The sequence below is a fragment of the Ambystoma mexicanum genome, chromosome 3p (genome assembly GCF_040938575.1).
Source record: "Ambystoma mexicanum isolate Mex_15411 chromosome 3p, UKY_AmexF1_1, whole genome shotgun sequence".
Taxonomy (NCBI): domain Eukaryota; kingdom Metazoa; phylum Chordata; class Amphibia; order Caudata; family Ambystomatidae; genus Ambystoma; species Ambystoma mexicanum.
Window position 1 is genome coordinate 115,021,565 of NC_090925.1, and position 20,396 is coordinate 115,041,960.

Here is a 20,396-nt window from a genome sequence, read left to right on the forward strand (position 1 = left end):
AACACAAGTAACCCCAAGTCTGTTTTCACACCGTAAATGTCACACTCTCACATCATACAGATATGGGCCTCGGATGTCCAAGCCACCAAGGAAAACAGGGAACCCCATGCATTTCCGAAAATAGGACACCCGTGGGAATCCGCAGAGGTATGATATGCCCAAATCGCCCCAGAATTTATTACCCAGACACCCCCGCAAAGTCCGAAATGTGGGAAAAAATACGCATTTTCCGCACATTTCGCTCGACTCACCCATCGAAACACGCCCCCAACAACACATGGCCTACTGTCCCGCGTTCCCACAGGTGTCCCGATGAAAACGGTACCTCACATGTGTGGGTGCACCTACCTGGCCGCCAAGGGGAAAGCCTAAAACACAAGTAACCCCAAGTCTGTTTTCAGAGGGAAATCTCAGACATTCTGCCGACCGGCACAATGTACAGATATGGGCCTCGGGTGTCCAAGGCACCGAGGAAAACAGGGAACCCCATGCATTTCCGGAAAGAGGACACCCGTGGGAATCCGCAGAGGTATGATATGCCCAAATCGCCCCAGAATTTATTACCCAGACACCCCCGCAAAGTCCGAAATGTGGGAAAAAATACGCATTTTCCTCACATTTCGCTCGAGGAGTTTTACATGAAATTGGACTGGCGTGAGTGGGGTATGCGTATTCCAGGGGTGCGCGTGGAGTTTTACACGCAATTTCGCTGGCGCGAGCGGGGTACGTGTATTCCAGGGGTGCGCACATGGTTTAACATGCAATTTCGCTGGCGCGAGCTCAGTATGCGTAATCCGAAGGGTGTGCAGGGAGTTTTACACCCGATTTTGCTGGGTTGGGGGCGTAACTGGCGCTGCTGCAGGATCGCTGTGACACTCTGCGCCACTCTGCGGCACGGCTGGTTATGGATGTAAGTATCCATGAATACGCTGTGCGTGAAAATGGGTTTTGGCGTACGCAGCTAGCGCACGCTGGCACACGCTCCCTCTCTGCACTGCTCTGCGCTAAATTCTATGAATTACCCCCATTATCTCTCCACTTATCACTGTATTTATGTAAACCTTGTCTTATTTCATTTATTTTATTTGTTTTATGTGGCGAATCTCCTTTTTGTCCTCTCACTGAAACTAACGATTGTTTACCTGTCATTTTGTGTCTTTTTGCTTCTACTTCTTGATGACCTAATCTCACGTGATCTGGTGCGAGATTACCGAAAGTGAAAGCATCCAAAAAACGGCAGATGAAATGGAAGCACACATGCACATGATTGTTCAAATCCTCTATTTACACATAAAACATTTACTCATTTTATTAATCTAACTACATCTCTCACCAAAATGTGCTGCAATCGTAAAAAGCTGCACTCAACATTTTTGTGCATTCGAACATTTCCGTTTAGCGTTTTTTACGTTGCATTGCTTTTTAATTAGAGTATTTCACGTAGATCCAAATAAAGCTCCACTATACACATCTTTGATCCCAGCTGTGTTCTTACGTGTTACTGTGTTCAGGGAGGACAGTATAACATGATATATAAGGTTTTTCTTTGTAGACCTTTGCACATTCATCTATACGGTAATTGTATAATTCAATTTTTGCAAAAGAAAATGGCTACTGCACACTATTTAGTGAATGACAGGTAACTGGTTTTAATTAGATATTATAGTGTTTATACTTCAGTGAGATTTGTATTTATTCATACATATTGAACTTTTGCCAACATAACTCTGCTGGGAGGCAAATATGTGTGTGTTTTGCCCTTTATTGGGCTTTGTCAAACATTGGTTTAGCGCATTCAGTGTGATTCAAAAATACATTCCGTTCTTTAGTATAACAACAGAAATTATTTTCTTCTCAATAATCCATTAGTGATTTGTTGCTTTGTCTTTGGTGTTAGTTCGTAAATTAACACATTTCTCTGGTCCTTACTCTGTTGAGTGTCGTCCACTGTTCTGGGGTTCTGTTTATGCGTGAAGATACTGCACCACTAAGTTCAGGGACCCACTTTGCCACTTTTGGTTCTCCACCTACTTCGAGCTACTTATCTGCATCTTCGAGCTGTCTCAATTCCATCTCCACCAGGGAAGATTGAAACCGCATTCCACGAGTATTGTTTCACCACTCTCACCGCACTTTAAACATCACATGAACCCAACATAACCTTGCCTCAAAGCGATTTGGCAACCAAATCAAACTGCTGGAAGACATTGTGTCACTCACCAACTCTGGGTAAGCATCAGTTCAACCCAACTAAACAGTTGACACAAATCTCTTGGACCTCCTCAATTCGTATCATATCAAGTGCCATCTCTATCCAAACTGAGTCCCATCTCGACACTGACTCGACAATGGACCAACGCAACTCGCCCCATCTAGACAATGCTGCTAAAGCAACATCTCTATCGACTGGAATCTCCAATGCCAAGTCCCAATAACATGAGCTTTTCTCCATCCTACTTGAGCTTGAAATCGCTGTCTTACCTATCACCACCTACAACAAAGATAACGCCTGGTGCCATATGATTTCTTGAAGACTCACTTCCCAACAAAACTGACACCCTCCATTCAAAAATTGAAAAGACGCAAATCACCATCCTCTCTAAGTCTCACACCTCAACACCTAATATCCCCCCACCACATGCCGTGTCATCTCTGGCCTCTGACACTGCCTTCAGCTTCAAGTCTGTCACTGAATCTGAGATCGCCAATCTCATTGCAGGACTGAAACCCTCACGTATTCAGGGCAAGCACCGCTTGTGAAGGACTGTGACGCAGCCCTCGCTGCCACCATCACTGCATTTGACAATTCCTCTCCTCGATTTAGTCCACCCTTTCGAACCCCAAAGAACCTTGGATCCAACCCTCATCAAGAACGGCATCCTCGACCCCACCATCCCGACAAACTAAAGGCCCATCATCACCTTGCCTTACTTCTAAAGATTCCTGACCAAGCTACCCATAATCAAATTCATGCCTACCTGGAACATTGTAACAGCCTCAGCCCTTGCCACTGAGGCTTCAGACCAGGTCATGACACTGAATCCGCTGTCCTTGACCTTAAAAATCAACTAGATGACATTTGCAACAAATTGCAACCTCAACCTCCTTGTTCTTCTTGACCTTTCAGCAGCGTTCAATCTGGTCAACCACCAAACCCTCTGCCACCATCTCACTTCAGCAGCCAACTACTCACCATAGGCCTCCACATTGGTGGCTTTGTTCCTCGCAGAGAAAACAGCCCGAGTCTATGCCAGAAGTGCAGCAGCCCACCCTACCCAAGTCCTGTGCGGGGTCCCTCAAGGCTGCTGCATCTCCCCCATATTATACATTTATACAAAACTCCTTTTCTACTTCTTGACTCTCTCAGCATATCTTATACTAACTATGCTGATTACACTCAAATCCTTATTCCCCTCTCAGGAATTCATGAACAATACTCCAGCGACATACATACCATTTACGATACCATCCAAGCCTGGATGGCCACACATCAGCTCTGTCTAAACGATGACAAAATGGAAATCCTGATAGGGGCACCCTCTCATGCCTTGCCAAACTCGGTCCTGCCTTCCGCTCATTTACCATTGATGCCTGCTCCATCCAATCTCTACCTCTCTCAAAACACTTAGCGTCTACCTAATATGCCAGCCTCTGCATGACACAAAAAGTCAACGCATTTGCATCCTTGACAGCCCATAACACCAAACTACTGAACGCCACCAAGCACCTCCTCTCCCCACAAGACTGCATGACCATTGCAAATGCAGTAGTTGTTTCCCGGCTGGACTACTGTAATTTCCTATTTTCCGGTACACCAGACCGTAATCGCCACATGCTCCATTCCATTCAGAAAAATGTCACCCAAACTGCACTGAACTTATCGAAACATGAACATGTCTCAGCCCATAGAAAAACTGCACATTGGCTACCCATCAAGGAGAGGATTAACTTGTATCTATAACGCACCGTTGTCTCACCACCATGGCGCCCTCTTACCTTGCGCAGAGGATCGCTAAAACCATGTCCTCCAGACCCACAAGATCGATCTACTACAACGAACTGGCCAACCCTGTATTTCAAATACAGCAGAGCTGGGGGCTCTAGCTTTCCAGTTACAGCAGCTCACCTTTGGAGCAACCTTCCCCGCACCTGTGGGCTGAGCCTCGTTACTGGCCTTTCAGAAAACAATTGAAAACATGCTTCTTTAACTGACTGTAATCCCTAGGACAGGACACATCGGCCCCAACGATCTGAAACTTCAAAAAACAATGTTTTTGTAACATCACCCCTCCCTCCTTCTACCTCTGTATCTGCAACCTCTCTAACCTCTCCCCTTCACCCCCAGCCTAAGCTTTAGTGCCTTGATGCCCGTTTGTTTTTGTGTGCTTTATGTATGTAAAAAGTAAATTAATCTATAAATGCCCTGAGCACACAAAACTCGACTTGACTTTGTGGAGCACCCAATAAAAGGAAATGAGGTACAGGAAAGTTGCTCGGGCCCCTTGGTACAATTCTGGACAAATAGTGACTTTTTAAGCCCCCTTATCTGCCTTTATATTGTAAGGTATGTGAGAAACCTGAAGGTGTCTCCTTAACTAGTCCCCAGGGATCTGTCATCCAGGTGGCCAGGACACAGCCACCGCTATTAGATCCAGTACCTGGGGGTGGACAAGTGAGGGAGGATCACCTGGATGGGGTGTCCTTGGGGAGTGGAAGTGGGACACCGACGGGTGAGACACAATATCCCCCTTCTTCTGACACCTTTTCCCTAATCTACCACGCAGGATATTAAGAAACACCTCCCCCCCTCTTTTCCCATAACCATTTTCACACACTACGAAAGACGACAGACTAACACCAGAGCCATTTACCTAACATGTCCCAGTACAAGGTTCAGGCAAAGTCAGGCAATTGACCAGAATCACACACACCTGACGACCCTTTCCCTTCCCCGCAGGGATAAAAGGTGCAGCACAAGAGCACAGGACGAGCAAGGCAGACTCAGCAACAAGGAGAGAAGCGACCTTGCCCTTTCTGACCCAGACCCACGAAACCTGAATGAAGGGAATCGTAGGACTGTGAACAGTATTCAGTGTGTGTTGCAGCAGATGTCACAGTACACAGAGCATACCTACGCTGATGAGCAGGACAGAGAGAGACGCCTGCTGCCGTGGCACCATCGTTGACTCCAGATACAACAAAGGCCAAGCCGGTGAGTTGAGGGGAGAGCCTATAGGAAACTGAACTGTGTTGAACAAGTTAAAGAACTGTTAATATTCCAGGAAAGCCAGCTGCAGAAGGGTCTGGCAACACGTGGGTGCTCATTCGAGAGACTCTGGTTGATCCCGTGTTTGTTGAAACTACTGATACCAAAAGGCTTTGGGAGATACGCAAGCAAAAGGGTCAAAATGGTCATACAGGGGTCTAGGAAAATCCTCTGTACAGTTGAAAGTCTTTCACAGACAAACCGTTGGAAAGCTAAGGGAGACAAATCCTGCTTCGTGAGAAAGGAGAAGGAATTGTATGGTTGGCAAGAGTGAACCCGACGGAGGGGTGCTGACAGCAAGGGGCAAAGCACGATGACCTAAAGAACATAGTGATGACAAGAGTGAACCCGACAGAGGAATGTCCATGGGCGTAGGACATGGAGGGGGCAGGGGGGACAAATTCCCCCCACAATTTTTAGTGGGGGGGATGTAATGTCATTTATCCTCCCAGAATATGCGTTTGGTGTGTCGTGCGGGGATCTGTTTTTGAAGTGGGGGGAGGGGCTGCTTACTATGTAAGCTGCCCTCTCCCCCCCTGGCCCCCAAATCATGGGGGCAATACCCTGGGGGCAGATGGGTGATCATCTGTCCCCAGGGAAGGGGAGTAAACAAAACAAAAAATATTTTTTTTTAAAACGTAGTTTTGGCTGGGGTGGGTGTGCGTGGGACCACTAGTTACCCGGGATTTTTGCAAGGGGGTGGCCCTCTCCCCCCACCTACATCGATGGGGGGCCACTTATGTAGCCCTCCCTGGGGGCAGATTTCTGACCCTAGGAAGGGGTACTTGAGATGCCTTCAATCCATTTGGGGTGGGGGGGCGAGGCCACTGCAAATATTGGCAGAGCCACCCCTCCCAAGCCTGGGGCAGTACATTTTGACCCCCCTGTGGCAGATGGCCACACACATGTGCCCATCTGCCCCTAGGGAAGGGCAAAACAAATATATACATATTATATCTTGTTTTGGGTGGGGGCAGGGGGGCCACTAGACCACCAGGATCTTTTGTGTATGAACGGGGGGTGGATAAGTGGATGGGGGGCATCTTATGTAGCCCTCCCTGTCGGCAGATTTCTGCCCCTAGGAAGGGGTACATGAGATGCCCACATCCACTTGGGGTGAGGGGAGAGGCCACTGGAAATATTGTTAGAGCCACCCCGCACCCAAGCCTGGGGCAGTACGTTTTGCCACCCACCTGGGGCCAGATGGTCACACACATGTGCCCATCTGCCCCCAGGGAAGGGCAAAACAAATATATATATATATATTATAACTTGTTTTGGGTGGGGGTGGGGGACCCACTAAAACACCAGGATTTTTGTGTTTGGAAGGGGGGGTGGCCCTCTCCGCCACCCTAAGTGGATGGGGGCACCTTATGTAGCCTTCCCTGGGGGAAGATTTCTTCCCCTCGGAAGGGGTACATGAAATGCCCCCATCCATTTGGGGTGGGGGGGTCCACTGCAAATATTGGCAGAGCCACCCCCCAAGCCTGGGTCAGTACATTTTGCCCCCCCGGGGGCAGATGGCCACACACGTGCCCATCTGCTCCTAGGAAAGGGGCAAAACAAATTATAACTTGTTTTGGGTGGGTGTGGGGCACCACTGAACCACCATAGATGTTTTTAGTAGAAAGGTGGGTGGCCATCTCCCCTCCATCCCAAATGGATGGGGGGCATCTCATGTAGCCCTCCCTGGGGGCAGATTGCTAGATTGGGGTTATCAGTGGGTTAGCCTTTTCCCTTTGCGCCGAGGTAGGTGCAACCACACATATGAGGTACCGTTTTCGTTGGGACACCTGTGGGAACGCGGGAAGGTAGGACATCTGTTGTTGGCGGCGTGTTTCGGTGGGTGGGCAGAGGGAAATGTCTCTGAAATTTGGTGGAAAAAAAACACAGTTTTCAACCATTTCACTCTGGCCACCCACTGAAACACACCGCCAACAACACATGGGCGCAAAGGGAAAAGGCTAACCCACTGGTAACCCCAAGCCTTTCGACAGAGCAGATTTTGCTCATGTGCACAACATACCGATTTGGGCCTAGGGTGTCGAAGCAACCAAAGAAAACAGGGAACCCCATGCATTTCCAAAAAGAGGACACCCGTGAGAATCCACAGAGGCCTGACTTGCACGAATCGCCCCAGAATGTATTACCCACAATCCCCAGCAAAGTCTGAAATTTAGTGAAAAAACTACAATTTTCAGACATTTCCCTCTTGCCACCCAACAAAACAAGCTGCCAACTCCACATGTCCTACCATCCTGCGTTCCCACAGGTGTCCAGACAAAAATGGTACCTCACATGTGTGGGTACACCTACCTGGGTGCAAAGGGAAAAGGCTAACCCACGGTAACCCCAAGCCTTTCGGCAGAGCAGATTTTGCTCATGTGGACAACATACAGATTACGGCCTAGGGTGTCGAAGCAACCAAGGAAAACAGGGAACCCCATGCATTTCCAAAAAGAGGACACCCGTGGGAATCCACAGAGGTCTGATTTGCGCGAATCACCCCAGAATGTATTACCCACAATCCCCGCAAAATCTGAAATTAGTGAAAAAACTACAATTTTCAGACATTTCCCTCTTGCCACCCACCGAAACACGCCGCCAACTCCCCATATCCTACCTTCCCGCGTTTCCACAGGTGTCCCAATGTAAACGGTACCTCAAAAGTGTGGGTGCACCTACCTGGGCGCAAAGAGAAAAGGCTAAACCACTGGTAACCCCCAAAGGGTTTGGAGAGACAACCTACAGATTTGGGCCTAGGGTGTCGAAGCCACGAAGGAAAACAGGGTACACTATGCATTTCCAAAAAGAAGACACCCATTGGAATCCACAGAGTTCTGACTTGCGCAAATCGCCCCAGAATTTAATACCCACAATCCCAGACAAAGTAAAAATTGAGTTTTTTCCACCAAATTTCAGACTTTGTCATGGATTGTGGGTCATAAATTATGTAGGCATTAGGAAGGCAGTTGCCAGCCTCTGGCATAATATGCCCATGTTCTTCCAATATTGGCTTGCTGTTGCTCTCTTATTGTCAGGTAGAACCATCATGGCAGTGACTGGCAAATGCCTTTCCCCTGCAGACAGAAAAGCGGAAATAAGAGGCCAATTCAAGATACACAACAAATAGAAGTTAAGACAGACTGCAGCTGCCATTGCTGTATTAGGGAGAATATGTTGCATGTTCTAGCTAGAAGGTATGCATTAAGCAAGCAAGCAGTGAGACAAGGGAGAGGCAAAGAAAGGCCAGAGGAGCTCTTTGAATAATGTAGCAGGGCAGAGGACCCATGCTCTGCTGTCCTACTAACATATGACAGAATCAAATAGATCAGGCTTTGCAGCAAATGTTAAACGATAAAGGAACAGAGTCCAGTTCTGCTTTCAGAATAACAAAGGCAAAGAAAGGTTAGGCTCCGAAGCCAGTATGAGATGGAATAAGAGGGACCAGACTCATCATGAGAGGCTGGACCGGCCCTCGCAGGGGCGCTAGAGGGGCAGCCCACATAGCGGGCTGCCCCTCTGGCCACCCCCATGGGTCCACATACACCCCACCTACTAGGCATCCCCCGGGTTCTACTCATCAAGCTGCGGACCTCGGGAGTGCTTATAAGGGGATGGGCTTGCGATCGCTCATCCTCCTTGTTTGCTTTAAGCCCCCCCCCGCCCCGTAGGAGAGTCAAAGCAGCAACATCACACACCTGGTCCCCCTACTCCCATAACAGGGCTTGCTCAGAGGTACAAACAAGATTTCCTCTTTCTTTGAAACCCCCAGCCTTCCATTCCAAGAGACACACACGTCTCCTTGCCCCACACAAAAAAAGTAGCAACTTGCAGTTGGTAGAAAAGGCTGCAACTCCTTTATTTGGCAGGAGTCCTAGCTCTGGCCCACTGTAAGTAATTATTTTCGCTCGCTTACCATGAGCTCATAGTCAGATGATGAAACCAGAAATGTAACATACAAAGGCATGTTCTTTGCTGCTGCATCCTTTAATTTTCTTCTGTTTTCTTTTCTTCTTTTCTCTTGTTTATACAGTGATATTTGTAATTTAATATGTACTGGTATTTTAATTCTAATTTTGTGAAATGTTGAGCTCTTTGACTAAAACACAATAAATAAATAAATAAATAAATAAATAAGCAAAGTCCCCAAGATGTCCCCTGTCCCCCCAGATTTTATGTGTCTCCTACGCCCCTGGGAATGTCCACAGTGCATTGTTTAAAAAATTGGGCCTCATTACGAGGTTGGATTTAGCCATGGGGCTATTAGCCCCATGGCTACCCCCTTACCGCATTCTGGGTCCGGGTTCTCGAAATAGGGACTTACCGGGTCATTCCAACCTTGAAGGACCCGATAAGTCCCCATTCCGAGAACCATTCCCCATTCTAATTTGAGCCCCCATAGGGCTCAATGGGAATGGGGATGGAGCTAATAACGGGCCCGCTAATAGCGCGCCCGTTATTAGCTCCCTGGTCCCTGAGCCGCTAAGGGACCTCGGAATATGGAGCTAAGGGATTACCGGCACCCTTACCGGTGCCAGTAATCCCTTGCCCCCAACCTCGTAATGAGGCCCATTAAGACTTGTGAATGCAACAGGTGAAAGTGTATTTGTGAAAAGCTGTAGTGAACCCGACGGAGGGAGGCTGACACTCGAGAGGGGTCTGGACACGGAAGAGGGGGACCCAGGGCTGGAGAAGCATCACCCTACGTACGAACAGAAAGGAACATTGGTTTTTATTTTTTAACACATCAGGCCCTCAGAGGCAACAGACTTTTTGATAGAAAAGAGACTTCACCACCGAAGGTCCTGATAGTTTAGAACGGAAGTGTGCTGTGCTCAGGAGTCCCGACCTTATCCCGTGATCAAAACATGGGGAAGGGAGACCCCAGCTACCACAACCTGAATTATCATTTATGAACACTTCTTTCTTTCTTGTGAACCCTATCCCACACTCTTTCTGTATTTATTTGTAAGGATTGGCAATAGGTTTTTCTTGGTATAGACACTGTTATTTGACAAGACGCCACTAGGACTGCCTTATTTATTATTTGATGGTTGTATCTTGCTCCCATCTTAGATTTAGGTTTAGATTAGGCATTTTTCCAACCTGCATATACAGTTTAATAAACACCCTTGAACTGTGATCACTTGTGTCTGTCTTTACTGTTGCCACCAAGAGTTCCTTTCAGGTACCTACTTGAATATTGACATTGTGAAAATTGAGTGCCTGACAACCTCCGCTCCTCTACCAAGAGTGCTATTCTACAGCATTTTCTGTTGTTTCTTTACACGTGTGGATTTTTGCTTTTTGTTTTTTGTTAGTTTGATTGGATTTATTTGTTTACTTAAAAATCTTTATTTTTATAGAAACTTAATTGGCCATTTTTTTATCTTGAACTATTATGCATAAGTTGTTTGGGCCACGACTGCTATCACCTCACCCCCTCAACCCTCTGAAGGGTATAGCTTTCTCTCAGAATGCACTACCATAAAAGGCAAAAGAGGTATACCCGTCAAAATGTGCCTCTCTAACATTTATGAATGGGACCACTGCTGGTTTAGTAGTAGTGCGGAGCTGAGAAGGCAGTTTAGCCACTACTCATCCCTGTGCTCCTACAGAGCAGTAGTCATTTTGCCACAGAGCTCAAGGGCAGGGACATCAAGTCCCTTGTAACAAACTGGAAATACCTTACTTTCATAAGAACTGTTGCCTATGACAGTCAGTAGAGTGCAGTGTTCACACCAGTTGGGTGAGATGTTCTACCTTCACTGTAGAACTGAACAACTGACAAAGTGTGCTTTGCCGTTCCAGTTGCTCGTTGCTAGTGCTCAAACCCTGAGTTTGGATTTTATTATTTCATCTCTCTGTGTGCATCCCTATTAGAAAGGTCCATTTCAGGGAGATCTCTGATTGGTGACTGTACTGAACTGTACAGAAGTCTGACCAATCAGAAGATCAGATTGCTGCATGTACTTATCAGCTGTAGCAGACACAAACATTTGTTTTTAACTGGTTTACCTCAGGACAATTTTAATTACAAATACCAGGATTAGCAAAATGCCCCTGGCATATATTTAGAATCCCTAAACCCCGACCCAAGGCATTGATTATTGTTAGAAGGACATGCAGCAAACTCTTCAAAGTCTTGCACCTAGTGTTTCAATAGTCTACCAAAAATCTAAACATGGCCACAGCTGGTACCAAAGGTCTTCATTGTGTTTGTCTTTATCTATGAAGTGCAAAACATGGCAAAAAGATGATAGCTTCAAGGCACGGGAAACACAAATAATACGGTCACTGAAATAAAGCATGAATATTAAATAACCCATATAAAACATGCTAAGGGTAAAGACAATAGAGTAATAAAAGGTACCACTGCTACTATCTTCAATAAGGTGATAAGAGAACATGTGTTCCTTTGCTTCTAGAGTAACTCGAGTTACATACTCTCTAATGCTGGCAACTGTACCCTGACACTGGTATTCCAGTGATGTGTACCGCAAATGGCTAAAGGTAATCACCTTGTCGTAGACTCTAGCTAAAGCTGAATTGGAAGATTCTCTTCTACAGTACAAGAAGGAGCTCAAGGCCCTCCTCTTCAAAGAATGGCTCCTTCCTAATGCCTAGGTCCACATATCCTTCACTCTCCACCTAAATGGAGACCGGTCTCCCCCTGTTTCCTCCCCTGATTGCTTGTAGATCCCCTGCAGCCAGATTGACCTCCCTCCTGCTCTCCTGTTGTTAGTTCTGTGCACCCTTGTATTGATTCCTTGCCGTCTGCTTCCCTCACTATTGGCTTCCCAGTATTACCTGTAATGTGCTCTGTTGATTGCTAAGCTAGGTTTGTTTTTTTGTTTTATTTGTTTATATAGCACGCTAAACCCTGGGGTAGCTAGGCGCTTGACTTGTGTAGCTGGTTAGATACATGGTATAAGTAAGATAAAGGCATATAAGAAATTCCATTGTACATACATGGGGAAAAATAATACAGGAGTATAGGGTGTTACAGTGTACAGCTTGGAAGAGTTTACATAGAAGAAAGCTGTGCAGTAATATAGGTATTTACATTAATATACAAGAATTTACATGTTGGATGCAGAGTTGTAGCGGACATTTACCAAGAAAACAATAATCTGTGTGTGGTTCCAGTATGTACTTTAGGAGAGAGATGTGGTAGCAAAGAACCAGGTTTTGACTTTGAAGCGGAACATTGGGAATGAGTGTTCATCTCTTAAGGCGGGGGGCAAGGAGTTCCAGGCTTTTTAGCTGCTAGGGCCGGGAAGCTGGTTCTGCCCGATTTTTGGAGTCTGTATTTGGGGATGGTCAGGCAGTGGGCATAGTCGGTTCTAGTGGGTCTGGAGGTGGTCTTGGTGCTGAATTTTTGTCAGCCAGGTATTTCGGGGCGGTGTTGTTGAGGCATTTGTGGGTGATCATGAGAGTTCTGAAAGTGCTTCTGTCCTCTATAGGAAGCCATTTGGCAGTCTATCTGGCTTGGGATATGTGGTCAAAGCATGGTATGTTGAGGGCAGCTCTGAGAGCGTTATCTTGTATGATGTGTAGCTTGTGGATGTTTTGCTTACTGGTACCTAGATAGAAGGAGATACAGTAGTCAAGTCTAGATAACATCAGAGCTCTAGGTCTGCGCTCAATAGATGCCATGATAACAATAATAATACAAATCATTCCATTTCGGGCTGTATACAAATCACAGACATGTAGGATATGAGAAGTGTCACAGAACATCTCGTATAGCTAAGCTTCTGTGGGCAACGTTGAACTAGCAGCAACTCATTCCACCTTCTTTGCTCACAAATGGGCGGACTACTATGTTGATCGAAGGGCCTCACACTCTTATGTGTCCTTCGTTGGTGCCCATTATGGCCCAAGCTATGTTGACCACACTCAAGCATCCAGACAGGGCATATCTGCCAGCTCAAGGTAAGGACGTTAAAGTCTTCCCTGGTCTCCTCTGCAGAGAGCACCTTTGAGATAACAATGCTCCGTAGTAGTGTTTTTGATGGAATGTGTACCGAAACAATTCTATTGATAAAATGAATCAACATATAGAGAGGGGGGTAAGGGAATAAAAGGGGTACAAAGGGGTTTGGGGTAGTGTTTAAAATGCTTGTGAGTGAAACTCTTCAAACAGAAGAAAATAATCAATGAGTAGGCAAACGAACATAGAACCATGTGCAGGGCAGTATTCCCAGTAGCACAAGTTGTAATGGGTGCCCATCAAACCCTGGTCATTCTTTAATCGTTGTCCCACTTGGGTCTTCCGTTCACAATTACATATTCTTAGGAAGCTTGTTCAATCACAAAAGACTTTTTAATGCGCCCCTGGAATTAAATTTTATTGTAAGACCTTATGCCTTAGTGTTTATTCGACAGTCAATCTGATTTAATCCAGGTAGTGGTATTGTTGAATATTTTGGTTGTTTCTAATTCAAACATCATGTAGCTTTTTTTGTTTTTTGGGTTCTTCTTCGTCTGGACATTGCATTCTTCAGTCCATCAGTTGTTTTGAATGGTGCGTGTGATTTCATCTTCCCTCATCATCTAACACAGGGTTAAGCTTTGAGCTTGGCCAAGTACCCACATGGTAAGTCTGGGGTCCCGTGCTGAGAGATGCTGTTTCAGCCCTGTGTATGTATAACATGCCACCCAGATTAGTCTGCAGCAACTAACCGCATGCACCGCACTTTTACAAGGATTGTCTTGTCTTTACAGATGTACTTGCGATATCAGCATGCAGGAATGGCATCAGTGGATACATGGACAGAGAAATCAGTCCTCAGTAAATGAATTCATCATTGTAGGTTTTTTGGATTTCCCACAGCTGAAAGTTCCTCTTTTTGTGTTCTTATTCCTGATTTATCTCCTAACTCTGGTTGGAAACCTCTTCATCGTGCAAACTGTCTGTTCCAACAAGCAATTGCACACGCCGATGTATTTCTTCTTGACAAACTTGTCTGTTCTCGATATTAGTTACACAACAATTTTTTTCCCAAAAATGTTAACCCACTTCTTTCTGGACAGAGAACCCACTCCTCTGTCTGAATGCCTGTTGCAGGTATATTTCTTTTTGGCCATGGTGTCTACAGAATTCCTTCTTCTTGCGGTTATGGCGTATGATCGGTACTTGGCCATCTGTAATCCCTTACGATACATGCTCATCATGAACAAGACTATGTGCATCTGGTTGGCTGCTGCAAGCTGGAGTATTAGTTTCATGAACGCACTCCCGCACACTGTCCTAATGTCCAGACTCTCCTACTGTGGGTCCCACACCATCAACCACTTCTTCTGCGATATAACAGCCCTGATGAAGCTTTCTTGCAGCAGAACACACGTTATTGAGACAATTACCTACATCGTTGGTGCCTTAGTAGGGGTGATCCCATTTTTATTGATCATCACATCTTACATCATGATCATCTCGACCGTCTTGAAAATCCGGTCTTCGGACGGGAGGTACAAGGCTTTCTCCACCTGTGGCTCTCACATTACTGTGGTCATTTTATTCTATGGAATGATTTGTTCTACGTACATGCGACCAACATCAATGTATTCAATAGATGCCAACAAACTATCATCATTGTTATACATTGCTGTTTCTCCACTCTGTAACCCTATCATATACAGCCTAAAAAATGAAGATTTCAAAAGGATCCTGAGAAAGGCAACGAATAGAGTGTAAGCTGTAATTACTTTCACGCGCTTACGTCTATAAAAAACGTAGAGTAAGTATGAATCATTGACGGCATGTTACAGAATGAGACACTGTGCAGTATTATTATTGGGTTTCTTGGGTCACCAATTTTTAGCCTTCCAATTTGGTCTCAATAATACAATTTATGTTTTTCAATGAAGCCTTGTTTCCCTATGTATCTGGTACAAGTCCTCGTTCCTACAGGAATGGACCTTTCTAATAGCGTGTACAGTGGTCTAGCAAACAGAATAACCTATGAATAAACTGTGGATGATACAGAATCAAGCTACACAGATGATACTATGCCTCAAAAGACAGGATCATATTATTATTTGTTATATTTGTAATGTAAGGTTCTTTTGTATTGTGCCTCATTCCAAACCATGTTGCTTAAAGGTGCTGAAAGAGTTACAGAGGCAAACAAAGGCAATACAGAAGAAAAAGAGCGACACAGCAAAAGATTCGGTATAAACCTGAAGTATACTTTTACAATAAATATAAAGCGCATTCAAGATATACAGTTCAAAATATGTCAAAACATGCACAATTGTGATGGTGTATCCTACCCTGAAAATCTCTGAGGAATTAACAACACAAAAGCTTTCTGGAATTTGTCTTATCCTGAAAATTGGTCAGGGGAAAATGGTGCAAAATCTTTCTTTTGCATATGAAAGGGTGAGGCAGAAGGGTTTATATGACCAAGAGCAGAATCTTCCTGCGAGAACTAAATGTGAAAGTACACATGTACTGTTATTGCAAAGGGTTGGTAGGATCATAGAACATTTAATGAGTTGCATTGGGGGATGCTTTCTTTGAGAGCTATGTTTTTAAGGTAGTCCTTGACGTTGTCAAGATTGTTATTTGTATGCAGTTCCTTTAAAATAGAGGTTCAACAGGTTGGGCACAAATGAAGCATGTGTTCCTTTGTGTATTCTGCTGTGATGAGCTTGTTTCTTTCCCGATGGACTTAGAGGCCTTCCTGGCATTTATTTCAAGTCAGGGTGAGATGTTGGGTATGTAACTTTGAGTGGGATTTTATAGGGACCCTGAGACAAAACTGGTGAGAAACAAGCAGGGTTTAGTGTGTAGGATTTGGCTTTGAGCAAAGGTCAAGCCAAGAATTGAATACATCTCCTTAAAAGATTGTGAGGCTAAGGAAAACTGAACAGATGCAAGGAGAGGCCATAAGGTTTGTGAAATGTTCTGTCTGGTGGTGGTTAGGATGGGATAACCCTGAGGCAAACAAAACAGCAAGCCCTTGACAGTTTTTTGGCTCTACTGTACTGTCCTGAGACCCCCCCCCCTGGAGATGACAAAGTATTATCCAGTTCTCTGGGCTGAATTTAACGCACCTTCCAAATTATAGCTATAACCTAGCCTGCTCATTTCTTACAATCTCTTCCTTTCTCTTAAGAAGCCAATCCCACCAGATCAGGATTATGGTGCCTGGATATCCCGTCTCTTGTGTTATCTGTGCAGTGTGTGTGGGTGTGTTTCCTTGAGCCCCATCAGTCTCCGTATCCAGGTCCACCAGGCATTTCAATGTTGCAGTTAAGGTACCTGGCCGTCTCCCCAATGAGGGACCCATTGACTCTGCATTTAACTTCTTAGCACCCACTCTCCTTTCTGGAATTCTCTGCTTAGCAAATTCTTGGTCTTATTTCTGGATCTCCTTCTCCACCACCTTCTGCCACCTTCCTCCTGCCTCTCTTGGTATTGGCCCTTTTCCCCAGCGTGTCTCCTTATTTTGCTGTTCACATTCCTCCTCCCTGCACGTATGTGTTCCCTCCTCAGCTACTTCTTTTTTCCTGATGTTTCCTTCCTCCTTCCTTCTGATTCTTTCCTTGTTCCTTCCCTCCACCATGCTTTTCCTTTTAAATGCTGGGCCAGTGAGGGCATACGCATACCCTTGGTGTTCAAGTTCTTGGATTGCTTTGAGATAATTGTCCACATCCATCACCTGGATAAAATTGGAATCATCCCTCAACAGTGTGCGGACCTGTGGGCTGAAAGCCCAAATGAGCTAGAATCCGTTTTAAATCAGGCAGCCTAATAATGGTAGTTATCATATTTGACCATGCCTCCCCCCATCTCTGATGTGTGTTCTCCTGTTCACATCCCGAGTTGCCACCTCCGACTGTGTTTCGGAGGTGATTGATGTTCTGCGGTCCATTCCACATGCCACAAATACATGCAGGTCAGTTTTCTTAGCTCCTACTTCATGTTTGTGGGATGCAATGAACAAGTGGGTTCATAGGTTCCCAAATCAGCTGTGTAAATACTCTGCTTCTGCTCCTTCTGGTGTCACGCGTTATGCTCTAATTCAGAGGTTGGCAATTGGGGAGAGGTTCTGAGGATCTGCCATATACCACCTCAGGTCTGGGCATCATTTGGCAGGTGGCCACCCTGGCTCCTAAGTTTCCTCTCACCTCACTTCATGAACCCTAGCATCAGACTTTGCAGAGTAGCTGCTAAGGTTCCTTGGCCAGTTGTTGTGGAGAATGTCTTCCCTGATGCTCATTAGCTGGTTATACAGGAAATCTTGCATTTCAGAACAGGCAATGCACCAGGCAATGCACCACTTTAGTATCTTTACTGACAACACCACATCTTGGATATAGAGACCAGCATGTCTCAAGTAAAATAACTTAAAGTTCCAATGACATGTAATTCACAAATGCTCATATCTTTATTTATTTATTTGTATTTATTTATTTTGCATTTGTTATTCGCTTATTCAGTAAGTCAATTCTGATTGAAAGCACCCACAGGGCAACATGGAGGGAACATGGGATTGAAAACAATAAATACAGTGGAAGATAAAAGGCAAACCTACTATGCCATGAGAGTATTGAGAATGTGCAAGTGCAGCGAGAACAGGGGAAGTGGGAGTGGGGTAGGTGTGGGAATGTCCATGCTCACGGGTGAGCAGCACATGAAGTGCACAGTATGGTAAGTGCTATGTGACCTAGAGCCAGATTGGGTGGATAGTGCAAGCCTAAAGGACGATGGCTGGTGGGTGCCGAGGCAAGTGCTGCGGGGAAGGCAGAGGCTGGGGCGATTGGGTGTGGGAGGCCAGGACCCAAAAGGATACATAGGGGCCCTGACCACCAATCACAGTGACTGTGACATTAGCAGAGAAGGGAAGACAGGAAGTAGGAGGTGAAGAGGAAAGTCTTGAGGAGCTCCTGATCAGGACATAGAGGAAGGGGAAGGCTGTTCCGTAAGAGGAAGCCAGCTGAAGAAAGTGATCACTCTTCGGCCCTCTGTTTACAAAAATGCTTTACACACAGAGTTCGTGCCAAAGGACCATAGAGGTCTAGAGGGAGAGTATTTAGTAACAGAAAGTTGCAGGTAGCGTGGTCCCAGGACCCAGACAGCCTTGTGGATGAAGCAGAGGGATATGAATTTAATCTATGCAGCAACCAAGTGCCAGTCAAGAGTTTTTAGGGCAGGAGAGATGCGATCCATGCGCCTAAGGCCAAGAATAGGTCTTGCTGGCCTATTCTGGATTAGCTGGAGGCATCATAGAGTGGAGTAAGGTAGGTTCAGGAGGAAGCTATTGCACTAGTGAAGTCTACAGAGAACCAGAGCTCAGATAAAATTGAGCCTCTGGGGGAAAATGAGAAAAGGGAGAATACCTTTGAGAAGGAAGAGTTGAAAGTGGGACATCATGGCAATGTCCTGAGTGTGAGGGAGGAAGGAGACAGAGGAGTTGAAGATGACTCCAAGGTTTCTGGCTTCAGATGTAGGAGCAGGGGGAGAGCCCATAGAGGATGGCCAAAGTGAGGGGAAAAAGAGGGAGCAGGGGTCCCAACAGAAATTATCTCAGTGTTGCTGGCATTGAAGCAGAGATTGTTGGAAGTGCACCAGGACTGGATGGCAGATAGTCAGTCGGGATTGATGGAAGATGCAAGAGGGTCAGTAGGAAGTTTGAAAAAGAGTTGTGTGTCATCTGCGTAGCACTGGAAGTTGGAAGAAAAGGAGGAAATGAGGAGTGCCAGCTGAGCAAGGTAAGTGTTTAAGAGCCAGGCGGGAGAGGTTTGAGCCCTGGGGAACCCCACAGGTGGAGAAGGAAATAGATGAGGAGAAGGTGATCAAAATGACTTGGGACTAACGGTCAGTTAGTTAAACCTATCTGTATTGGTAAACCTTGCCCCACTGATAAGCCCTGTAGCATGTTCTAATCTACCAAATTGATCATTTAGACCCAGCCGCTGGCAGGGACTGCACACTGCGAGGGACATGTTTGTGCCATCCCATACACTGTCAACCAATTCTCTCCTACGCTTGGGGAATATTGCAGTCAGGGGCGAACCAAAATGGACGAGTCCAAGTTAGAGGTTTAGGTGTCCGGCGTTGTTCTCAGCAGAGTGAATGTCCCAATATTGTGGCTGCCCAATATTCTTTCAAACTGTGTCACTTAGAGGGGTCATCCAAAATCCTGGATTTGTGGTTTTGGATTAGATAATCTTTGCATATACTGGCTTGGGTGCGTGACTTTTATCAACAACTTGTAGTCACCAATTTCATAATAACAACAGTTTATCTGCGACTTAAATGCATGTTTTTAGGAAACTTAAACCTTCTCAAAGTTGTGTTTACGGTGAAAACATTGAGAAAACCTCTACACGTGTTTCTCCACTTTAATCTCAGTGGATCACCGGGGGGGTTTGTTATATTTGTTGAGTTCGTCTAAAGACATTTTTTTTTTAAAGGAAGCATAAATCGGAAGCAAATATCATCTAATTTTGTTATTATAACTCAAATTAACCGCTAGTTGTGTTCTCAATTGGTTTTCTACTGTGGTTCAAAAATATTAAATTACTCACCCTTGTATCTGTATCTGTGTCATTGTTGTGCCTTGAAATTTGGAAAAGGAACAGAGTGTCTTGCAATTATAGGTTAGCCTTGTGGGTAAATTGGTTTCAATTAGCAATTATAGTGGATAAGAATGAGGATGCATTACAGAGTGACCGTGTTGTTCTCCAAGTAATTCTAACCACTTGTGGCAATGTCTAACCTGTATATGGACTTGAAAAGGATTGGATTGTCCCGAAAAATGTGAAAGACGCCGATCTGCACTTCTCTCCTACCCCTTGCAGGGAAAAACATTTCCCTCTGCTGCTGAAACCTATAGCCGCTCACTATCAGCAGTTCAGAAAATGGTTGTAATCTGAAAGGAGACAAAGTAATTGAAGACACTATAGTGCCTAAAGATGCTTTAATAATCATATATCATACCCCAGACCTATATATATCATTAACTGTATCAGACCATAGGGTCTGTGAGGCAATCTTAGTATTATTATTTTTTTTTAATCTTTATTTTCATTTTCAGCAACAAAGAAACATAGTACATACAAAATAATAACAGCTAAGTCGCTAACAAACTACAAAGCGCATCATATAAAA

The 20,396-nt window shown here is 45.2% G+C and overlaps 1 protein-coding gene across 1 annotated transcript; it reads left to right on the forward strand.

Moving 5' to 3' along the window:
* Nucleotides 1-14,393: 14,393 nt before the first annotated feature.
* On the forward strand, nucleotides 14,394-14,969 carry LOC138579806 (olfactory receptor 5V1-like). Its single transcript, XM_069650036.1, has one exon. It carries the CDS (start codon nucleotides 14,394-14,396, stop codon nucleotides 14,967-14,969), a length of 576 nt encoding a protein of 191 aa, XP_069506137.1.
* Nucleotides 14,970-20,396: the final 5,427 nt, after the last annotated feature.

Coding starts and splice junctions, on each gene's coding strand:
- LOC138579806 (XM_069650036.1), top strand. CDS start 14,394: ATGGCGTATGATCGGTACTTGGCCATCTGTAATCCCTTACGATACATG.